Raw genomic sequence first — 17,837 nt, forward strand, 5'->3', positions numbered from 1 at the left:
GCTGCTATGGGCAGGAAGATCTCTCAACACAGCTTCCTTCCCTTTTGCACCACAGTCTCGTGAGGAAATCTGCTAGAACAACCTTGGCTTGACATTTATGTTTGGGTACTAGCTGATTACAGCCCTTTTTATCTTCAGGGCTGTCTGCAAGTGGCACGTGGACTCACACTCTGGCCACCAGTGGTGAAGGTTATTACCAGGCAACCATCTGACAGCCCACAAGAGCAGCACATGGCAGCTCAGATATGATGGTGAAGATATCCCCACCTCTCGCAACTTCCTTCCAATCTGAGCTCCAAATGGTGTATCGTGGGTGTTGAGAACTGCTGCTGGTGGAGCAGATGGACTGACTGCCAGGGGTGCCCAGGGCTGACGTGCACCAGCAAAGCTACGTGCAGAGCAGCTGGGGAACCACGCACTGGGCAGAGAGGAGCCCAAGAGGAGCTAAGCCCTGGAAGTCCCTGGCCTAACACCAGCATATCTCTGGGATCTCCCCTGTCTGTCACTGAGACAAGATGGAGAAGAGCTGGCACCTGTGGCTGCTCTGCAGACTGCATCGCTCGGCTCAGTTGGGTAAGGAGGCTGGATGGAGGCAGCCTGGCATTTGCAGGGTGGGAGGGAAAGGAAGTACTGCTGCACACACTAGGATATCAACTCTACTTATGAGCAGCTTTGCACTATCATTTCTATCTCCTTCTGTGAATGAGGAAGGAGCCAGCAGCTCTGATCTGCTCATGATCTGCAATCGGAGCTCTTGGGAGGTGTTTTTTTTTCCTAACCAGACCACTCAGAGCTCCTCAGCCTCCTATGCTCCCTGCCTGGCATTGGTGGGCAGAGATGCTGCTGAAGCAGGAACATGTCCCTGAGCATGGGCAGGCAACAGTGCTGCCCTCGAGAGCTTGGGGAGGAGGGGGATGCTGCAGGAAGCTCCCTGGGCACTCAGAGCAAGCTGCAACCTCTTACTCTCAGGACAGAGCTAACCTTGGTGGCAGGATCTAAATGCCCTTGGAAAGTCAAGCAGGGATCGAAGAGGAAAAACTTGCACCCTGTAACTTCAGCGGACACAGAGGTCGTGGAGCAGCTGATATGGAGACCCTGCTCTCCGGACAGCCAGCAGCCATCCCTCCTGCGGTGGTGGTAGCTCCAAACCCAGACAGGCTGGCTCCTCAGGCTAAACACACAGTGGCCCTCAAGGCATAGGCTCTGCCCACATCAGGGAGAACTTCTTGATATTCAGCTCCATTATTCTGCTTTGCTCCACTAGCCTCAAGCAAACCTCCATGTACTGCACTGAACAGGACCTCTATGCCCTTAGACATGTAGAGGGACACTGTGCTGTACGCCTGCTTGGCCCTTCCTCCATGTCATTATTCCCTCTGTCCGTCCAGCAGCCTGGTCTCTTCCTGCCAGCACCCAGAAGCAAGAGGGATCCCGGGCTACCTTCATACAGTGCCAAACCTGGCATCTCTCTCCTGGCACCAAGGGTAGCAAGAAGACTCTACTGCAGGACACTGCTGGCAGCACAACACTTGAGCCCTAGAGAAGTCTGGACTTGAAAAACACCATCAGCTCCTCCTGACCTTTCAGCAAACCTCCAGTTAGTCGACTGGAAAGCATTTTTTCCAACCACGGGGCTACAGCAAGGGAAACGAGTCACAGAGTTTTGCCCTGCTCCATGACGAGCACCCGTCCTGACAGTGGCTGGCTGCGTCCCGGCTTGCTGCAGGTGCTGGGCAGCTGCTGTGGCACCGGAGCTGCCAGCATGCAAGCAGGAGCCCGTTTCAGTTTACAAGCTGTCTTCCCTTGGCAAGGACTTGTGCTTGACTTGCACAGCTCAATCACAGGGAAAGTTTAAGTGTTATTAATAGCCACCCCTGCGTGACACCAAGATCTCCTGGGCTTCTGCCTCTCTGTCTCCTCCCTGCCAGGACACCAGAGGGACCGAGGGACAAGAGCCTGGGAGCCCATCCAGGGAGCTGCTGCTCATCCCCGCCCCACTGACATACCACCACTTGCCTTCAGCCTCGCTTGCCATCCCAAGCTCACGCCCCCGCCTCCTTTCAGTGCTCTGATAATCTTCCCATGTACGCTGCCATCACCACACCACCCCTGCTGAGATCCTGTCCCCGCTCTCCTTTTCTGCTCCTAGGCATCAGCCACCAACCTCTCCTCTCCCTGGCCAGCCCTCTCCGATGGGCCACAAAGAGAAACCTGCACAGGTAAGGTCTGCTGAGCAAGGTGCCCCAGTGCCAGATGGGGAAGGGCGCACGCTGGCCAAGATGTGGTGCAGCCCTCAGGGCTTTGGTTGCAGTGAGGTGAGCAGTGATCAGCAAGTTCCCAAACCACGCAGTTTGTTTCTACTCAAAATTTCCATTCCAGCTGTAATCTCTCCTACATCACACGAATAAAACAGAGTCAGGAGCTGCCCCATGCTTGGTCTAGCATGAGCATGAGCAAGGAGATGTGGTTCCCCCCAACACAGGGGTAGGGAGGCTCCATCTAAACCACGAGCCTTTCAAATCATCGTGAGGGGTGACCTGCAGGCTGTGGTCACCTTCTATTTCAGGATTCATTCATTTGATGTACTGCAACAAGTGCCACCACATACACGGGCCACAGCACCCCACTCCCAGGCTCCTGAGCATGGCATTCCCAGGGCAAACCGTGGCCCAGGACATCCTCGGTTGTACTGTCACCCTCATACTGCGGAGGAGGAGATTACTGCTGTCACCTTAAGGTTGCCCCTCCAGGTTGCAGAAGGCAGTTTCTGGTCCATGCAGGGCACTCAGAGGGGAACAGGTCCCTATCTATCTCTCAGGGAGCCCTGGAGCTGATTCAGAGGACCTCAGACCTTCCTCCTAGTGAGAAAGCAAGGCAAGGGCTTGGAAACAGGCTTGTGGTCACACGCATGCAGCTGCAGAGGACCTCCTCCCAGCCCTGAGGTCTCTGCACATGCAGTCCCAGTGCCCCTCTCTGCAGGGAGCTCTGTGGAGGCCCCTGCCAGAGCTACTGGGCACGGATAGCGAGGGCAAGGCATCCCAGGCAACATCTAAGGGCTTTGCTAACTTGCTCAGAAACCTGTCAGTGCTACTGGCCACTTTGGCTGACCAACCTGGAGGCCCCAGGACCGCACTTCTTCACAAGGGACAGGCAGCAACATCTGTTTGGCCTCTTTGTACCCGTCTTACATGTGGTCAAGCAAGAGCACGACTTGCAGCCTCCCGCTCCCACCTCTGCTCCACGGCATCGCAGCAGTGCCAGCACATGGACCCGATGCAAATACCCTGACACACCCCAGACACCACAGGGTAATGGCATCCCTGCACAAGACGGCTGGAAGCAAAACTTGCCCACAGGGTTTATTTCAGGGGATGGGAATTTCAGGGCACGCCCCAGGCTGGCAGCGACAGCTCAGCATCACCAGTTCAGCATCACTTCTGACTGCGGGCACCCCAGGTGGATCATCACACAGTCCTCACCAGGGATGAGACACGGCCACTAACTTTAAACCCACACCAGTTTCAGGGTATTCACACTCCGTTGGGAGCTGGGGATGCCACACGGAGGAGATGCAGCCTCTGAGCCGCCTTCTTTGAATGAGCAAGGCAGGGGGAGGGATGCAGGGACAGGCACCAGCAGCTTCTCGCAGGGGCTGTAGGCAAGGCAAAGAAACAAAACACCATGGCTTTGCAGCTTCTCATGGGAAGCTTCTCCAAAGGGTAAAGCCAGGTGGAAGGAACTGCCCAAGGCCACCAGTGACCTGAGCGTGTTCCCCACTGCCTGGCCCTGCCTTGACGAAGGCAAGGCAAAGGGGATCAGCCATCCCACCCTCCTGCCTGGCCGCACACAACAAAATGCTCTCAAGTTTGTCTTGCTGGGAGAACAGGGGCCAGGAGCAGAAGGGACTGAGACTTTTTTTACAGTTCCTAGCATAACCCCACATCCTTCTGGTGGCAGCTCCATCCCACCTCTCCCCAAGCTCTGCACAATACCCTGGTGCCACCTCCCTTTCACTGCCTTCTCAGGGCGAACCTGCGATGTGCTTTAAGGCACATCTGACAGACTAGCTCAGACCCTCCACTTACACTTCATGAAGTCAAGAGTTTGCCAGCACTAAGGCTCAGAATAATGTTCCCATTACAACAAGGTGGTTTCCTTCCGAAAGTCCGTGGAAGATGGTGTTTTGTCTTAATTTAAACTAAAGCTGTCTCCTTGGAGGCTCCTGGGCTGACTCTGGGCGTTCATATCCCTTGACAACTTTCCACCATCATAACATTATGAAGTTTATTTGCCACTACAGTAGATAATCTGCCTCCGTGTTATCAAGAAACCCGACAGCCCTGATTTAAACAATCTGTAGCTGTGTTTGGCTGGGGAGCCAAATGGCAAGACTGACAGCCTCAGGCAGCAAATTAATCTGGGATGAAACGCAAAGGGTGAGCAACCACCACCAGTGTGCTGGGGCCGAGGCAGAGCAGGGGCTGGAGGAGAGGCCGGCCATGCAGTTTCTATTTTGGTCCCATCAGCAGGACCAGCGACACAGGCTGGGAAGGGCTTTGAGAGTTTCTTCTCTCTCTCTGAGCTCCCTTTGAAGCAAAGCGGCAGGGCGCCCTGACAGTTCGGGTGCCAAGCCTGTGCTTTCTTTAGCAGATTCCCACCGTCTCCCCAGGGCTGGTCCCCTCCTCCAGCACACACAGCTCTGCACCTCCAGTACAGGAGGGACGCGAGGGACATGCTATTTAAAGGGAGGCCGGTCCCACAGCCCAGCTGTCTGCTCCAAACTCCCCAAGCAGCCCCGGAGTTTTGCCCCTCCATGTGGGGATGACATCCCAGCATGGTGCCGCCCTGAGCAGGGCAACATGCAGTGTCTGCCCAGGGCAGCAGCCCCACGGAGGAGGTGACAATCCCAGCATAAAGACAAAAGCTGCAGCGTGGCAGATGCAGAGCACAGGCAGCTATTCCCAGGGCTGGGAAGTCTCTGGACTTCCCAAAGGCATGCAAAGACCTCTGCACCTCCCAAAGCAGAGCCAAGAGAGCCTCAGGCGCTCAGCTACAGGCACTGATAACAGAAAGATGGGAGCCGCATGCCTCCCTCCTGCCCACGGCAGGGATCGGGAAGGGCATCCCACTGCTCCCAGCAGAAGCAGGGCGCCTCACTGCCACCAGCACCAGGGGAGATGCCAGGAGCCCACAAGTCTGTCCTGCTTCCCTAAACCATCCCAGGGCAAAGCGGCCAGGGTCTGGGGGTCCCGGCATGGCACAGGCTGGCTCCCCATGCTGCTGTCCTCCACCACCGGCAGATTTCCCGCTGCCATCCCCACGCCACACAGGCTGGCAGGATGGAGCCAGTGCCACAATAGGTGGCAGACTGGGTGGCTGGAAACGCACCTCTGGCAGGGAAAACCCCTGCTCTCCTTCCAAAGGGGGAACAACAGCCAGGTGCCACCAAGTGCCACGGCGGCTGCATTTCACAGAGCCCCCGCCTCGGCCCCGGGGACCGCTCGTAGCCCTAGGGGCTCGCTCCAGCCTCTGGGAGCAAACGCAGCTCAGCAGGAGCAAGGTTGAGGGCCTCGGGGGTAACTCCAGGGTCTGCCCACCCCTGCCTGTCCCCAGCGGGATGGGACCTGGTACCTGCCGAGACCGTATCTGCGAACTAACCCCCCGGCCCCCTCCCATCCCCCACCCGGCACAAAGCAGCAAAACGTGGGGGATGAGGAGGAAGAGGAGGAGGAGGAGAGAAGGGGAGAGTGTGGTGAAAAGCCCCCGTGACCTGATCCGGAGCAGCGTGGGGGTCCCTGCAGGTGCCGAGCGGGTGGCAGTGGCCGTGCAGCAGCAGCCAGCCAGCCCTCTCCAACCAAGTCCTAGTTTGGAGAGCGAGCGCTCGGCTTCTCCCTCCGCCTCCTCCCCGCGCTGCAAACCCTGACAGCGCTCGTGAAAATAAATAACCAACTGCACTTCCTCCCCGAGCAGCCCCGCGGCCAGCTCGCCCCCGGACGGAGGCGCGTGCACCAGAGAGGACCCAGAAAGAGAGGGGTCCCCCCCAGCACCCAGCTGCCCTCTCAGCACCCAACTGGAGCTAGGGGATGCCAAGAGGAGGAGAAGGGGAGGAACCCACCGAGAAGGCGATTCTCTCATGCCTCCTTGGGACTTCAATAAAGGGGTTTGCAGGGCTGATGAGAGCCCAGCCGCCTGCCATGGAGTGCCTGGGTTCCTGCACAGGAGGTAACTCGCTCCTGAGTTACAGACAGTGTCTGGTCCAGGCAAGCTCCACAGATGTCTCACGAGCTTTTTACCTCCCCTTATTGCTGCAAACCCCCCATGGGACCTGTCGCAGCCAGGCTGGTGACTTCCCCGTCACGCTTCATTGCTATCCGGGTCCCCCAGCCACCCCCAGGGACCTGCTACTGGCCAGACACAACCCAGCTCCCTTCTGGGGCCACGAAACCCACCTCCGCTTTGGCATTCGCAGAGAGGGGAGGGGGGGTCACGCCGGAGGCCAGCTCACTCCACGATGCCGCAAGGCGTGAGTCACCAGCTATTGTTATTTCGGTCATTTACCCGGCGATGGGAGTTGATAGCCACGCACGGGCCGTAGTGAGTCAGCAAGGGTGACCGCAGCTGGGACCTCATCCTTTCACACCCTGCCTCCTCCTGCCTGCCCCTTCCCCTTGCCTACATGTCACGGCTAAAATTAGACGGGGAGCTCTTCTCCTCTGTGTGTAGAGGCGTGCATGCATTTGGACCGTGCCCAGCGCTCCTTGGGGCCTGGAGAGAGACAACAGTAAAACGATCATAACAAAACGTCAGGGGAGGTTGCTGCCAGCGCAGCGAAGGCGGCCAGCTGCCTTCCCCGATGGGTATCTTGAAAGCGGTTCACAGGAAACCATTAACCAGAGGGAAGCCAGGCCCAAAGGCTGAGCTACCACCACCACCGTCTCTGTCACGGCAGAAGGAGCAAGTGGCCTTTGCAAAGCGGCAGGAGCCGGGGGTTGGCGAGGACACGTGAGCAAACCTCTTCACTGCCAAAGCTGCTGTGGGGATTGCGTTCAGCCCTTTTCTTACAGCACCAGCAGGGAAGGGGAGCTGGAGACGCCCAGGGCATGCAGGAGGAGATGCTCACCCCTGTTTAGCCCTCTCTCCCCTCAGAGACAGCAGCTGCTGAAGGATGGAGGACTCTGCCCCTTTCCTTACACAGAGTACGCGTCCTTCGGACTTCCTTTCCCAGTGCCAGGAAAGGGCCAGCCGCCACTAGCAGCCGAGCAGGTCCCGGCATCCTCGCAGCCCAAGGGTGGCCACGGTGCTGGCTGTGACCACAGGTGGAGGAGAGGGTGCAAAAGGGCCCCTAGGAACAGTCCCCAGTCCACTGCTGTTAAGACCCACTTATTGGGACTGGCAGGATGTTTTATCAAAGAGGAAATTAAAATCGTGCTATAACTAGCCACCCACTCAGAGCAAAGAAGCCTGGTAAGAGGTATGTATGGTTCCTCCCCAGCCCCATCTCCAGCCAAGGGAGCTTCTCTCCAACTGCCCCATGCCCACCCTGCTCTCCCTGTCCCCGTGGTCTATGCACAGCGGAGATCCCCGCTGACACCACCTGCTGCTCCTCACCACCTCCCCCCTGGGCCAGCAGGACCCAGCCTTGCAAACGGAAACAGCCCGGAGGGATGCCCAGGGCGGATTCCAGCTGGCCCCAAAATCCTTTCCAAGTCAAGAAGACCGGCAAGACACCAGGTCACTGGTTCTCCAAGTCCCTTTCCCTGAAGTCAGCAGGAGCAGGAAGCCCAAGAGCCCTCTCCTCAAGCCACCCAGGCAAACCTTCCTGCTGCTGTTCTCCTCCTTCCCCCTGTGACTTACTAAGTCCTCACCCTGCAAACACACAGACAGGCAAGTGGGCGGCGAGGGAGACCTTTGGCTCCCCGTGCTGCTCTCATAGGTTTCAGTCTGCTGTGTTCAAGCAGAAACCAGTGCTCTGAGCCGAGAGGCTCCCCAGCCCCACACTGCCCTGAGTAAGGCTTTCCAAGCGAGGAGACCCTGGTCCCACGCACCTGAAACCACAAGTGGCAGCCACCACAGGTGTCTGCAGGGGAGGGGACTGCTCACCATCCCTGAGAAACCCGGTCCCCACTGATCTGCCCCCGCAAAGCCTGAGGCTAAGACAGGAAAGACACCTCCTATTTCTGTGTCCCAAGCCTTCATCGTGACCCCGTGACTAAGCAAAGCCCATGCTGACATACCACCCAAAAGGCATTTGTTGGTTTAACTGTGACCCTGTTACTGATATCGAGTCTAATCTTTGGTTTCACTTTTTCACCTCGTGGCAGCGAGCTACCAAGTCTTTTTCTCCCTCACCTCATGTCAAAATTAAAGTAACTCCTTTTAGCAATGTTAAATCTATCACTTCTTGGGTTTGCTAAATGTCAGCTTGTCCCTCTGCTACAAATGGGAGAGCGGGAGGAGAAGCTGACCTTTTTTCTCCTCCACCATTTTTATTCTAAATGCCCTCAGCGTATCTGCTCTCACATGCTTCCTTTTCTTCTCTCATCCTAACATCCCCACATCTGCCAGCTTCTGCAGCCTCACTGACAAGCTCTTTTCTCCCACCGTCCTTCAGAGAAGAGATCCCACGGGAAGAAGTGCTGCCGGTGCAGAGCTGACCACTCTCCTCCTTCGCGGCGCAGGCTAACACTTCACCGCAGACCAGTAGCACAGGGCTGCCTCACTCTGCTCCCCGAGTTTCTGTGCTCCCACAAGGTGACACCGGGTGCTCCAGAGACCACCAGAGCAGGGGGAGCGACCCAGGCTCCAGATGCAGAGGTTGGGTGGGTGCCGTTGTGCGGCTACGAGCGCTACCAGGACACGCAAGCCCATGAAGTGGCGAGCTGGCTAACAGCTGCCTTGGCTGGAGGTTTGCCTCTGAGCATCAGCCAGCCCACGGCAGCGGCTGACAAGTTTAAGCCAGCAAGCTCACCGGCCTCTTCACCCACGGCAGCACAAAAAAAGCTCCACACAGACGCTTTGCAAATCCCTCCCTTACAAAAGAGAGGAAAGCAAAACCAGAAGCGAGGAGACAAGGCCAGTGACCCTGCAGAGGGAACACCACAACACCCAGCTGAAGCGAGCCCCAGGAAAGGGCTGGAGCTGCGCAGCAGAGCTCCGAAGAGCGACCGTGCCCTCTGCTGTTCAACCCACCGCGCTCTGGGCCTCCTAAAGCCCCATCCGCCTCCCCTCCGTGGAGCACTAACCACACACACCGCCTCTCGCCCCTAACACCTCCAACCACGGGACTCCCAAGCAGCACCGGGACACGAGACTTCTATGGCTACGAGGTCAGGCAAGATGGAGACTGAGTGGGAAACTCAGAAAGGCCCACGACGCCATGCAGACAGGGTGATACCCAGAGAAACCGTTGAGCAGAAGCCAGGAAGCCGCAGTCCTCAGTGGGGTCTTCCACTGCAGCACTTCTTCACGACACTCACATGAGCGCAGCCAAATCCTGACCAGGCTGATGTGCTGCTTCGTAATGACCATGGTGTAGGGAGCCTGGGAACAGGGCCTGGGACCCGTCCCTACCTCCACATCTCCTCAGGAGCACTCGTGAGCCCCCAACACCACGGCAAGCCTAGGTACTGGCTCCCACACAGCAACTATGTCTCAGCAATCGTGACTGCCTCCCAGGCCCTGGTTTCCCACCATGTCTGGCAGCCCCAGCCCTGCTGAACTTCAGGCTGCTTTGGCCATTTGGCTAAACCACCCTCTCAGCAGTGTATCTTAGGTCTCCAAAGCGCTCAGCATGCACAGGGTCTAGGTGCTATGGCCCTCATGCCCACAACTGCTAGGCCATGGAGGAGGAAGACCTCAAGTGACCTTCACCCCAAACACCAGCAAAACGGGAGCTGCCATGTTAGCTGATGAAAGTCCAGCAGCAAGCTGCCCTTTAGAACAAGGTTAGTGACACAGGCAGCAGGTAGGCAGCCTGGCTTTCGGTGGCCTTGGTTAGTGCAGGCACAAGAGGGTGACGCGGGGTGAAACGTGGGTGGCAGGGAGGAGAGCTCTTGAGCAGGAACGTTGCGGCAGCTGCTGGGACTGCACAGCCTGTGCAAGCCAATAAAAATACCACGTACTTATACACTGCCGGCCGGTGCTTTATCCTCCTGGATCCCCATCGGCCGGGCTGGCTGCCCTGGAGACAAGGGAAGACACCTTTGTGGGGCAGGTGGAGTCTAAGGACACAAAGAGAGTGGTCAGCAAGCCCTCCCCGTAAATACGTCTGGCTGCCCGGCGCACGGCACCATCCTCCCCCTCCATGGCTTTGCTGCCCTGGTGCCATCCCTCCACCCCGCACGCTCTTCCCACAGCCTCAGTGCTTCCAGACCCCAGGGGCCCCAATGGCACCCATGCCACTGCCCCTGCTGCCAGCTGTGGAGGTCAATGCAGGCAATATGCCCAAGGAGCTGGGGTCAGCAAGACCGTTTCTCCCTTCAGAGCGCGTCAGCTAACACCAAGCACCACACTCTGGCTTCTGGGATACTAACCCAGCCCAGCCCAGAGTCACCTCCAGCCTGACCCAGCCAGCTGCAAGAGCCTAAGGGTGCCCAGGCCCTGCATCTACACGGGGTGCACGGCTCAGGGACCAGGGCCAGGCTGGCATGGAGAGGGAGCCCTGCTTCCCTCCCTCCTCCCCTGCGGCGACCCAGATCCTGGCAGCCTTCACCTCAACCGCTGGTTCTGGGCATGGACTTGAATTTCAAATAAATCATGAAGGCCAATCCTTGCACGTAGGAGCATTGTTTGGGCAGGGCAGGGCAGCTCGCCTGCTCCCAACCCTCCGGCCCCTGCACGTGGGCACCGAGCCCTGGGAGCCCCGACCCACCGCCGGCCAGAGGCTGGGCAGCAAAACTCTTGGTGACCCAGTGCAGAGGGGGAGCAACTTTCTTGGGAGCCCTCTGACACCCGCCCCCACCACATCTGCTTCCTCCATCATTCAAACGACAAGAGAACTTGTGGGTGGGTAACGCTGTTGTTTGAGCCCAGGCAAGGGGTCCTCATCAGCAGCCTCTGCCGGAGCATTTCCTGGCCCCAGGCCAACCCGTAGCCCAGCTGGGAGTGGGGCTGGGGAGCAGGGTGCCTCCAACCGTGCACCCCAGCAGCTCTCAGGGGACAGAAGCCTCGCTGCCTCTTAATCCTGCCATCTGCCAGCCTCCGACGGGTGCAAAATCCCTGCAGAAAACATTCCCCCCCCTGCCACATTTCAGCAGCGGCAGCTGCTGGGGGCCTGCTGCCAGAGTGCCCCACGCCATGTCTCCTTGCATGGTGACCTCAGGCTTGGGAGGTAAGAGGCTTAGCGCTGGATCCAAGCGGCTCCCAGCCAGGGCCGTGGTGGCAGGGCAGGACCAGATACAGATAATCTGATTGACAGGGAACTTTCCCATGGAGGGGCCGGCACGTGGCCAGCTGTACAGCCCCCCGCTCCCTCTCCAGGATGGCTACAGGCTGTGCCCAGAGGCCAGGAGCTCAAGAAGAGGCTCCGAGCTGTCTTAGGTACTTCTGCCCCATGACTCTCCATCCTCATCCTGCCAGCAAGCCCTGTCCCAGAGAGGAGGTGGGACCCCCTCAGCCAGGGGGGAGCAGGCAGGAAGGAGTCCCCCAGCTCTCCAGCTCCGGCTCTGCACCTGGGCTGCCAACAGTAAGCAAGGGATGGGCCGTTCCGGCACCCACGTTTCCTGTGGGAGCTGAGCTGCGCCAAAACGAGGGGAAAACCCTTTGCAACGAGCATCTTCGTTAGCTCCCCTGGCTTCCTGGGACAGCCAGCCAGCAGGGCCATGTGACTTTCTGCAAAGCCACAGCGTGTTTCAGAGCCGAGACTGCTCCCGTCCCACAGAGAGCCAAGCTGCAGCTGGCGAGCAGGGGAAGGGAGATGGGGTGAGCAGAGCCAGTGAAGGGGTGAACACCGAGCTTTTCCCTGCTGGTCCCGGGTGGGATTTTCACGCCTCTCTGGCTGGGAGCCCCCCGTGAGGCTGAGACCAGGCGACGGCGCAGCTAGAGCCTGCCACAAGCCGGCATCCTGTGGTAATGCCAGGGGAGCGGCAGCAGCCCACGAGGCTCACTGAAGGCATCTCCCACTGACTCGGGGCACATGGAGGATGGGGTGGCAGCTGAAGGTGGGACTTCCTCTGGCCAGACCTCTGTCTGCACCTAGAGAGGGGCTTCCCACACCAATGCCACATACCTACTGCCCTGCATCTGCATCTTGGGCAGCATCCCCCAATCCCCCAGAGACTGATCCCCAGCTCCCACTGGTCCCTGCTGAGCTCATTTCCCCAGGCCCTGAACCACTGGGAAAGGCTGACAGCTGTGAGACGGGCAAAGCTCGGGCAGGCTGTTCCCAGGCACGGGAGCAACAGCTGCAGGTAGAAACTGGAATTGGCAGCCTAACTCAGACAGCACAACCTGCCCGGCAGGCAGGGCCAAGGCAGGAGGCCCATTAACTCCTACTGTCTGGGAGAGCAGGGACTGGGAAAAGGTTCTCTCTGTCCATGATGTGATGAGGAAGAGTTTACCCTGGGGATTGAGCTCACACTCACAGTTAACTGCAAAGTTAACACCTCCAGGCATCAACCCCTAAACCACAGGCAGGAGGGAACAGCGCTTAGTCTAACACACGTGTCCAGCACAGACCGGAGGACTCCATCCCCCTGGGCACTGGCCTGGCCAGTGCAGTCTCATCACTTCCCACGGCAGAGCTTCACCCTCCACCTGACGTCCTGAGGGGGAGAAGAAAGCCACGCAGCTCCCGAAGAGAGACTGCAGCTGCTGCCGGGCCTGCAAGTTGCAACAGAAACCCAGGGTATTACTTTTGTGCTGGAGAGCTGGCCTGGGGAAAGCTCCCGGACTTGGGATTGCAGACAGAGGCACTTATTCCCTCAGAGCCTGGTGCCAGCTTAGGAACCAGCAGGACAGGTTTCCCCTATTTCCACACCTCGTCCATGTCCCTGAGTAGGTCCTGCACCAGAGTCCCTACCTCTAAAAGTCTCCAGCAGAAGCAATTCACCTCTTGCCAGTCCTGGTCTCTTCTGAAAAGGATGGCTTATGGGCCCAAGGGTCAAGAAGCCCAAGCCTCAGCCTGCAGCCCTGGCTCTGCTCCTGAGCCCAGCATCTCAAAGTCAGCACCCATTTACAGGAGCCAGCAAGCAAGCGAACGCGTGGCTGAAAGCTAACTCAAAAGCTTCAGCTCACCGAGTCACCTCGGAAAAAGAAACCAGAGCTCCACTGAGAGGAGAGCTGAAAGTTATATTTAGAGGCTTCGCCAAGTCTCTGGGGAGACTGTCTGCTCCCCAGGCACACCACCACGATGAGAGAAGGAAATCCTACACTGCATCCCCCACTGCCTGCTGGAGCTCAGGTTGTCTTCCACAAGAGCATCCCTCCACCCCAGAGGGCTGGCCTCACCCTACGAGCACCTGCTCTTAGTCCCCAAGAGGACCCATGCAATCAAGCAGCCCCCAAACTCTCCCCTCTTGCAACTTCCATGGCTCTGCCTCTCCCCTCTCAACACTGTCTCCTTGCAAAGACCCATGCCCGCTCCCGGTGCCCCCCTACCTCTCTGCTGCCCTTCTCTCTTCCCATTGTTTTTGTTCCAAGGGCGGAAGAGGTCCCTTGTCCTCCCTCCTCTCAGCCCCTTGATGAGATTACAAGGTTTCCTGGAAGGGATGCTCCAACTCCTAAGCAGATTAGAGGTCCTGCCACCTTCTCTAGTGTGGGCGTATGGTGTTGTGGGAGCCCCTGCTCTGATCTCGGGAGAGCAGCAGAGCCACCAGCGGGTGCCCGGTGCTGAAGGGACGAGGCAGGTGGCAGGTAGGGACCAAGCTAGGGAGGGCCACAGCCTCCAGGAGCAGCCAGGCCCCTCTGTACTCTGATCCTTCCCTGCCTCATCCCACCAGCCCCACCGGGAGGCTGCGTTGGCTGCCAACAGGCACGGCTGTGCTCAGCGTGCCCAGCACTTTTTTTTTTTTCCATCCCTTGGCAAGATCAAAAGTCCCCAAGCCGCCCCACGGGAGGTCAGGCCCGGAGCAGAGAGAGCAGAGCAAACACGGCAGTGGAAACAGCTCTCCTGGCACATCCCACTTGCCTTGCAAACAAGCCCAGGTATGGCTGCAAGGGACAGCTGGGGACTGCCACGGGTGTCACTGGCCTGGGCCCAGCTAATGCCACCCATCACCTGTGAGCCGGAGGGGGAGCAGAGGGTGGAAGGTTTCAGAGCTAGAGGTGTGCAAAAGCTGCATGCATGGAGGAGGAGGAGGAGGAGGATTGCTCAACAGCTAGCTGGCAGCAAGGTGCATTGTGAAAAAGCCTGTCCCGAGGTAAGAGCTGCTCTCAACCTGCCAGCAAGCAGATTGCTCCTCACCACCGTCTGCCAGAGCGCCTGGGGCTTACCCACCGCACAGCCCCTCTACTGCACCCGTGCTAGGGGAAAGCAAACCCAAAGCCTGGCGTCCTGGTTGAACCCGCTCACTGGTCAAGGGCCAGCAGGTTTGAGGGGACACGGCGGTACCCCCCCAGCACAGCGGGGATGAGGAAGGCTGGGCGACTGTCCCACCGGCACATCTCCTCCAGCTTTCACATGGGCATGAGCATCAAGCTGCAAAAAAGACAGCGACAAGCGGCGTCCCAGAAAGACGTAGGCGGGTGCTCAGCTCAGTTTCTCGAGTGCCGTTTACCCACATGTCATGCCACCCACAGACCGTCGCTGGGGCAATGGCAGGTGCCCCCGGGCTTGCGTGCAGGCTCCAGCGCTGGGCCTGCCAAAGGACCACAGCCGAAAACTTGGTCCCACGCTCTCTGCAGGGCAACTGCCCACCGGCTGCCCCGATGGCGGCTACACTCCCTGCTTACACTGCTGCAGCAACCCGGCCATCGCGCGTACCTCTTCTGAAGGGGGATGTGTTAAAGACCCTAAAGCCCACAGGAAGACTCATTTCAGCATCCCACCTCTCCAGCACGGAGGAGAGCAAGAAAGCGGCTTGGTCCCCAGCACTTGCACTCCCTCCCCAAGTTCCCCCTGGAAAGGGTAAACCGTGCTGTTCACTCACAGCACCAGAAACGGGGCACCTAGGAAGGAAATTTAATTCTAACCACCTATTATCTGATCAGTCCCAATCTCTTTATCAGCCCAATTAAAACAATTACCCATCGGTGGCCCAGATCCACATATTGTGCACTTGTCTCCATCAGCTCTGGAGCCAATTACTCCACCCTCCTATAAGGCAATTACAAGATACAGAAATAGTCCCCTGTGTTTTGCAAGTGGGCTTAACGTACCGCTGGAGGCCAGAGCTCGGGGGCTTGCCCCTCTTTTGCTTCAAACCCCCTCGGGGCTCACCTGCCCTGGGGACAAGACGGGCTCTCTTGCCATTTTGTGGACCTGCCCCTTGCCTGGCCGTGCCTCCCAGTGTCCCTGCGGGCAGAGCCCAGCAGCACGTGCCCACCTCGGGAGACTTCTCACTTCAAAGCCGGGGCTCTCCAGAGACTCACCGCTGCTAGCGGGCAAGCTCCTGCCCATTGCCTACGCTTCCTCTAGACACATTTCCCAGACACACATGCTCTGGCTACAGCCCAGAATCGAAGTGGGTACAAATTTCCTCACTGATGGCTGTTGGAAAGCATTTGGAGGGGTAGGAGCTGGCTGTACTTCTCACCAAAAGAAAGTGCAGCGAAGCCTTCCCCCGCAATTCCCTCAAAGGAGGCAGAACTTCACGTCACCCTCTGCTCCGATGCTCAGGTGGGCATGAATTCGGCAGCGTGCAGCCAATTATTCTGCACAGCTTCCTGCTGAGCCCACCTCCCACAGGCGCGTGTGGGAGTCCCTTGCTTCTCAAGGCCTGTGGGAATCTCTCCTCGTTCCCCTGCAGCTCCAGGTGCTGCATTCATCACCCCGAGCCGCAGGAAACCGGGTGCTCTGTCAGCAGAAGAAGAGAAAGAGAAGCATCCACGCACCAAACAACCCAACGGGCATTTCCAGCCGTCCCAGCAGGCGTGCTGGACCCCCCCAGCTCATTGCCTCCTGCCCATCCCACTTTGCCTCTCCCCTACATGTCCACGCTGCAGAAGGTTGTTCACACGTGGAGAACTTCCCCTCGGTGTAAGCTCTGATATACTTTGCAGAAACAGCAGCCCAGACCCCTGGGAGTCAGAGAGAGATGCCATGCAGTACTAGGGACAGACCAGAGACTGCCAGGAGGTCCAGGCAGCCACTGCCACCAGCTCTGACACCAGAGCAGAAGAGAGCACCGCTCTGTTGTGGGGTGACCTTGCAAGCCCTCCACTCACAGCTCCAGCTTGAGTGTGGAGGTTGAAACTGGGGTCTTTCCCCTCCATCCCGCACTTGTGACACCACCTGGGGGCACTGCACCCTGCTTCGGGCCCCCCCGTACGCCAAAAATACTGACGAGCTGTAGCAAGTTCAGCAGAGGGCCACCAGGATGGCTGGGGGCAGGAGCAATCAGATACAAGGAGGGACTGAGATAACAGGTGTGGTTTGGCCTGCAGAAGAGAAGGCTAAGGGGCAATATTATTACCATCTTCAGCTACCTGATGAGAAGGTACAGAGAAGCTTAAGCCAGATGCTGCCCAGAGGTGCACAGCGACAACCTGAGAGACAACGGGCACAGGCTGCAACAAGGGAAACCCTGAATAGATATCAGGGAAAAAAAATCCCCAGGAGCTGAAGCACAGGAGCAGGTGCCCAGGGAGGCTGTCCGTCTCCACCCTGGTGACACTCAAAACTCAACATCAGCAGCCTGATCAAATTCGGCCCTGCTTTGTGATAGCAGGGTGGACCAGGTGACCTCCAAAGGTCCCTTCAGACCTCAGTTATCCAATGTTTATACACACCTCCGGGGCACCCCTTCGCTTACACGGGTGGAGAATCCCCCAAATCCCAACAGCGAGGCTGCGGGAGGCGCGAGGAGCCCAGCTCACTGTGGGGGGAAAGCGAGCAGAGCTGGGATCCCAGCAGCTGGAAGCCGGGTCCCGCAGGCAGCACAGGACGGGCACAGCCATCGCCCCGGCGCTGCAGGACTGCGGGTTCGGCAGCCGAAGCACGGGACAGGCATGCGGGGATGACACGGGCGGTTCTGAGCGGGTGGAAACGAATCCTCCGGAGATGAGGCTCTGACTCCTCGGGAGAGGAGAGCGGGGGCAGCGAAGGGCGACGCTTCCCAACTCCCCAGTGATCGTGTCAAGCGCTCAAAAGGAGGAAAACGCACCCTCATCCCCCTCCGTCCCCACACCATGTCCCGCGTCCCTCGGAGGCTGCGCTCAGCCGGTTGCCGACTTTATAACCGGGGTCAGACCCTCCGCGGGGCCTGATGCGGTGGGTGTGGGAGGCGGCGGCTGCTGACAGCTGCCCGGCGGCCGGAGGCTCCCCTCGGGCAGAGGCGAGGCAGCGGCTCCGCAGCCTCCCTTCAGGATGCTCCAGCCGCCCGTGGCCAGCCCTTGCCCCGGCGGACTGGCCTCCCCCGGCCCCCCCCCCCGCCGCCGAGTACCGGGGCGGCAGGGGAGGCGCTGCCCGGAGCCCGCCCGGCCGGCAGTACCCGCCGTCCCGCTGCCGCCCGCCCACCCTGCCCGGTGCTCACCTGCGCCCGAAGAGCTTGAGGCCGGTGAAGCGCTTGTTGCTGTGCCGGCGGCCCAACGGAGGCGGAGGCGGCGGCGGCCCCCGCTCGGGCTCGGCGCCGCCCGACGCCCCGGAGGAGGCGGCGGTAGCGGCGGAGGAGGAGGAGGAGGAGGCGGAGGGCGAGCCGCCGGGCGTCGGGAGCCGTGCCGCCTCCATGGCCAGGCTCGGG

General features: G+C 59.1%; 1 protein-coding gene across 1 annotated transcript in view; it reads right to left on the bottom strand.

Moving 5' to 3' along the window:
• DGKZ (diacylglycerol kinase zeta) overlaps positions 1 to 17,837 on the bottom strand; it is a 46,044-nt gene extending 28,207 nt beyond the window's left edge. Inside the window, exon 1 of the mRNA XM_068399870.1 lies at positions 17,631 to 17,837. Coding sequence (XP_068255971.1) covers positions 17,631 to 17,824 — 194 coding nt within the window. The 5' untranslated portion in view covers positions 17,825 to 17,837. The remainder of the gene's footprint in view (positions 1 to 17,630) is intronic.

Source organism: Nyctibius grandis, chromosome 4, assembly GCF_013368605.1.
Source record: "Nyctibius grandis isolate bNycGra1 chromosome 4, bNycGra1.pri, whole genome shotgun sequence".
In the NCBI taxonomy this organism is placed as follows: Eukaryota; Metazoa; Chordata; class Aves; order Nyctibiiformes; family Nyctibiidae; genus Nyctibius; species Nyctibius grandis.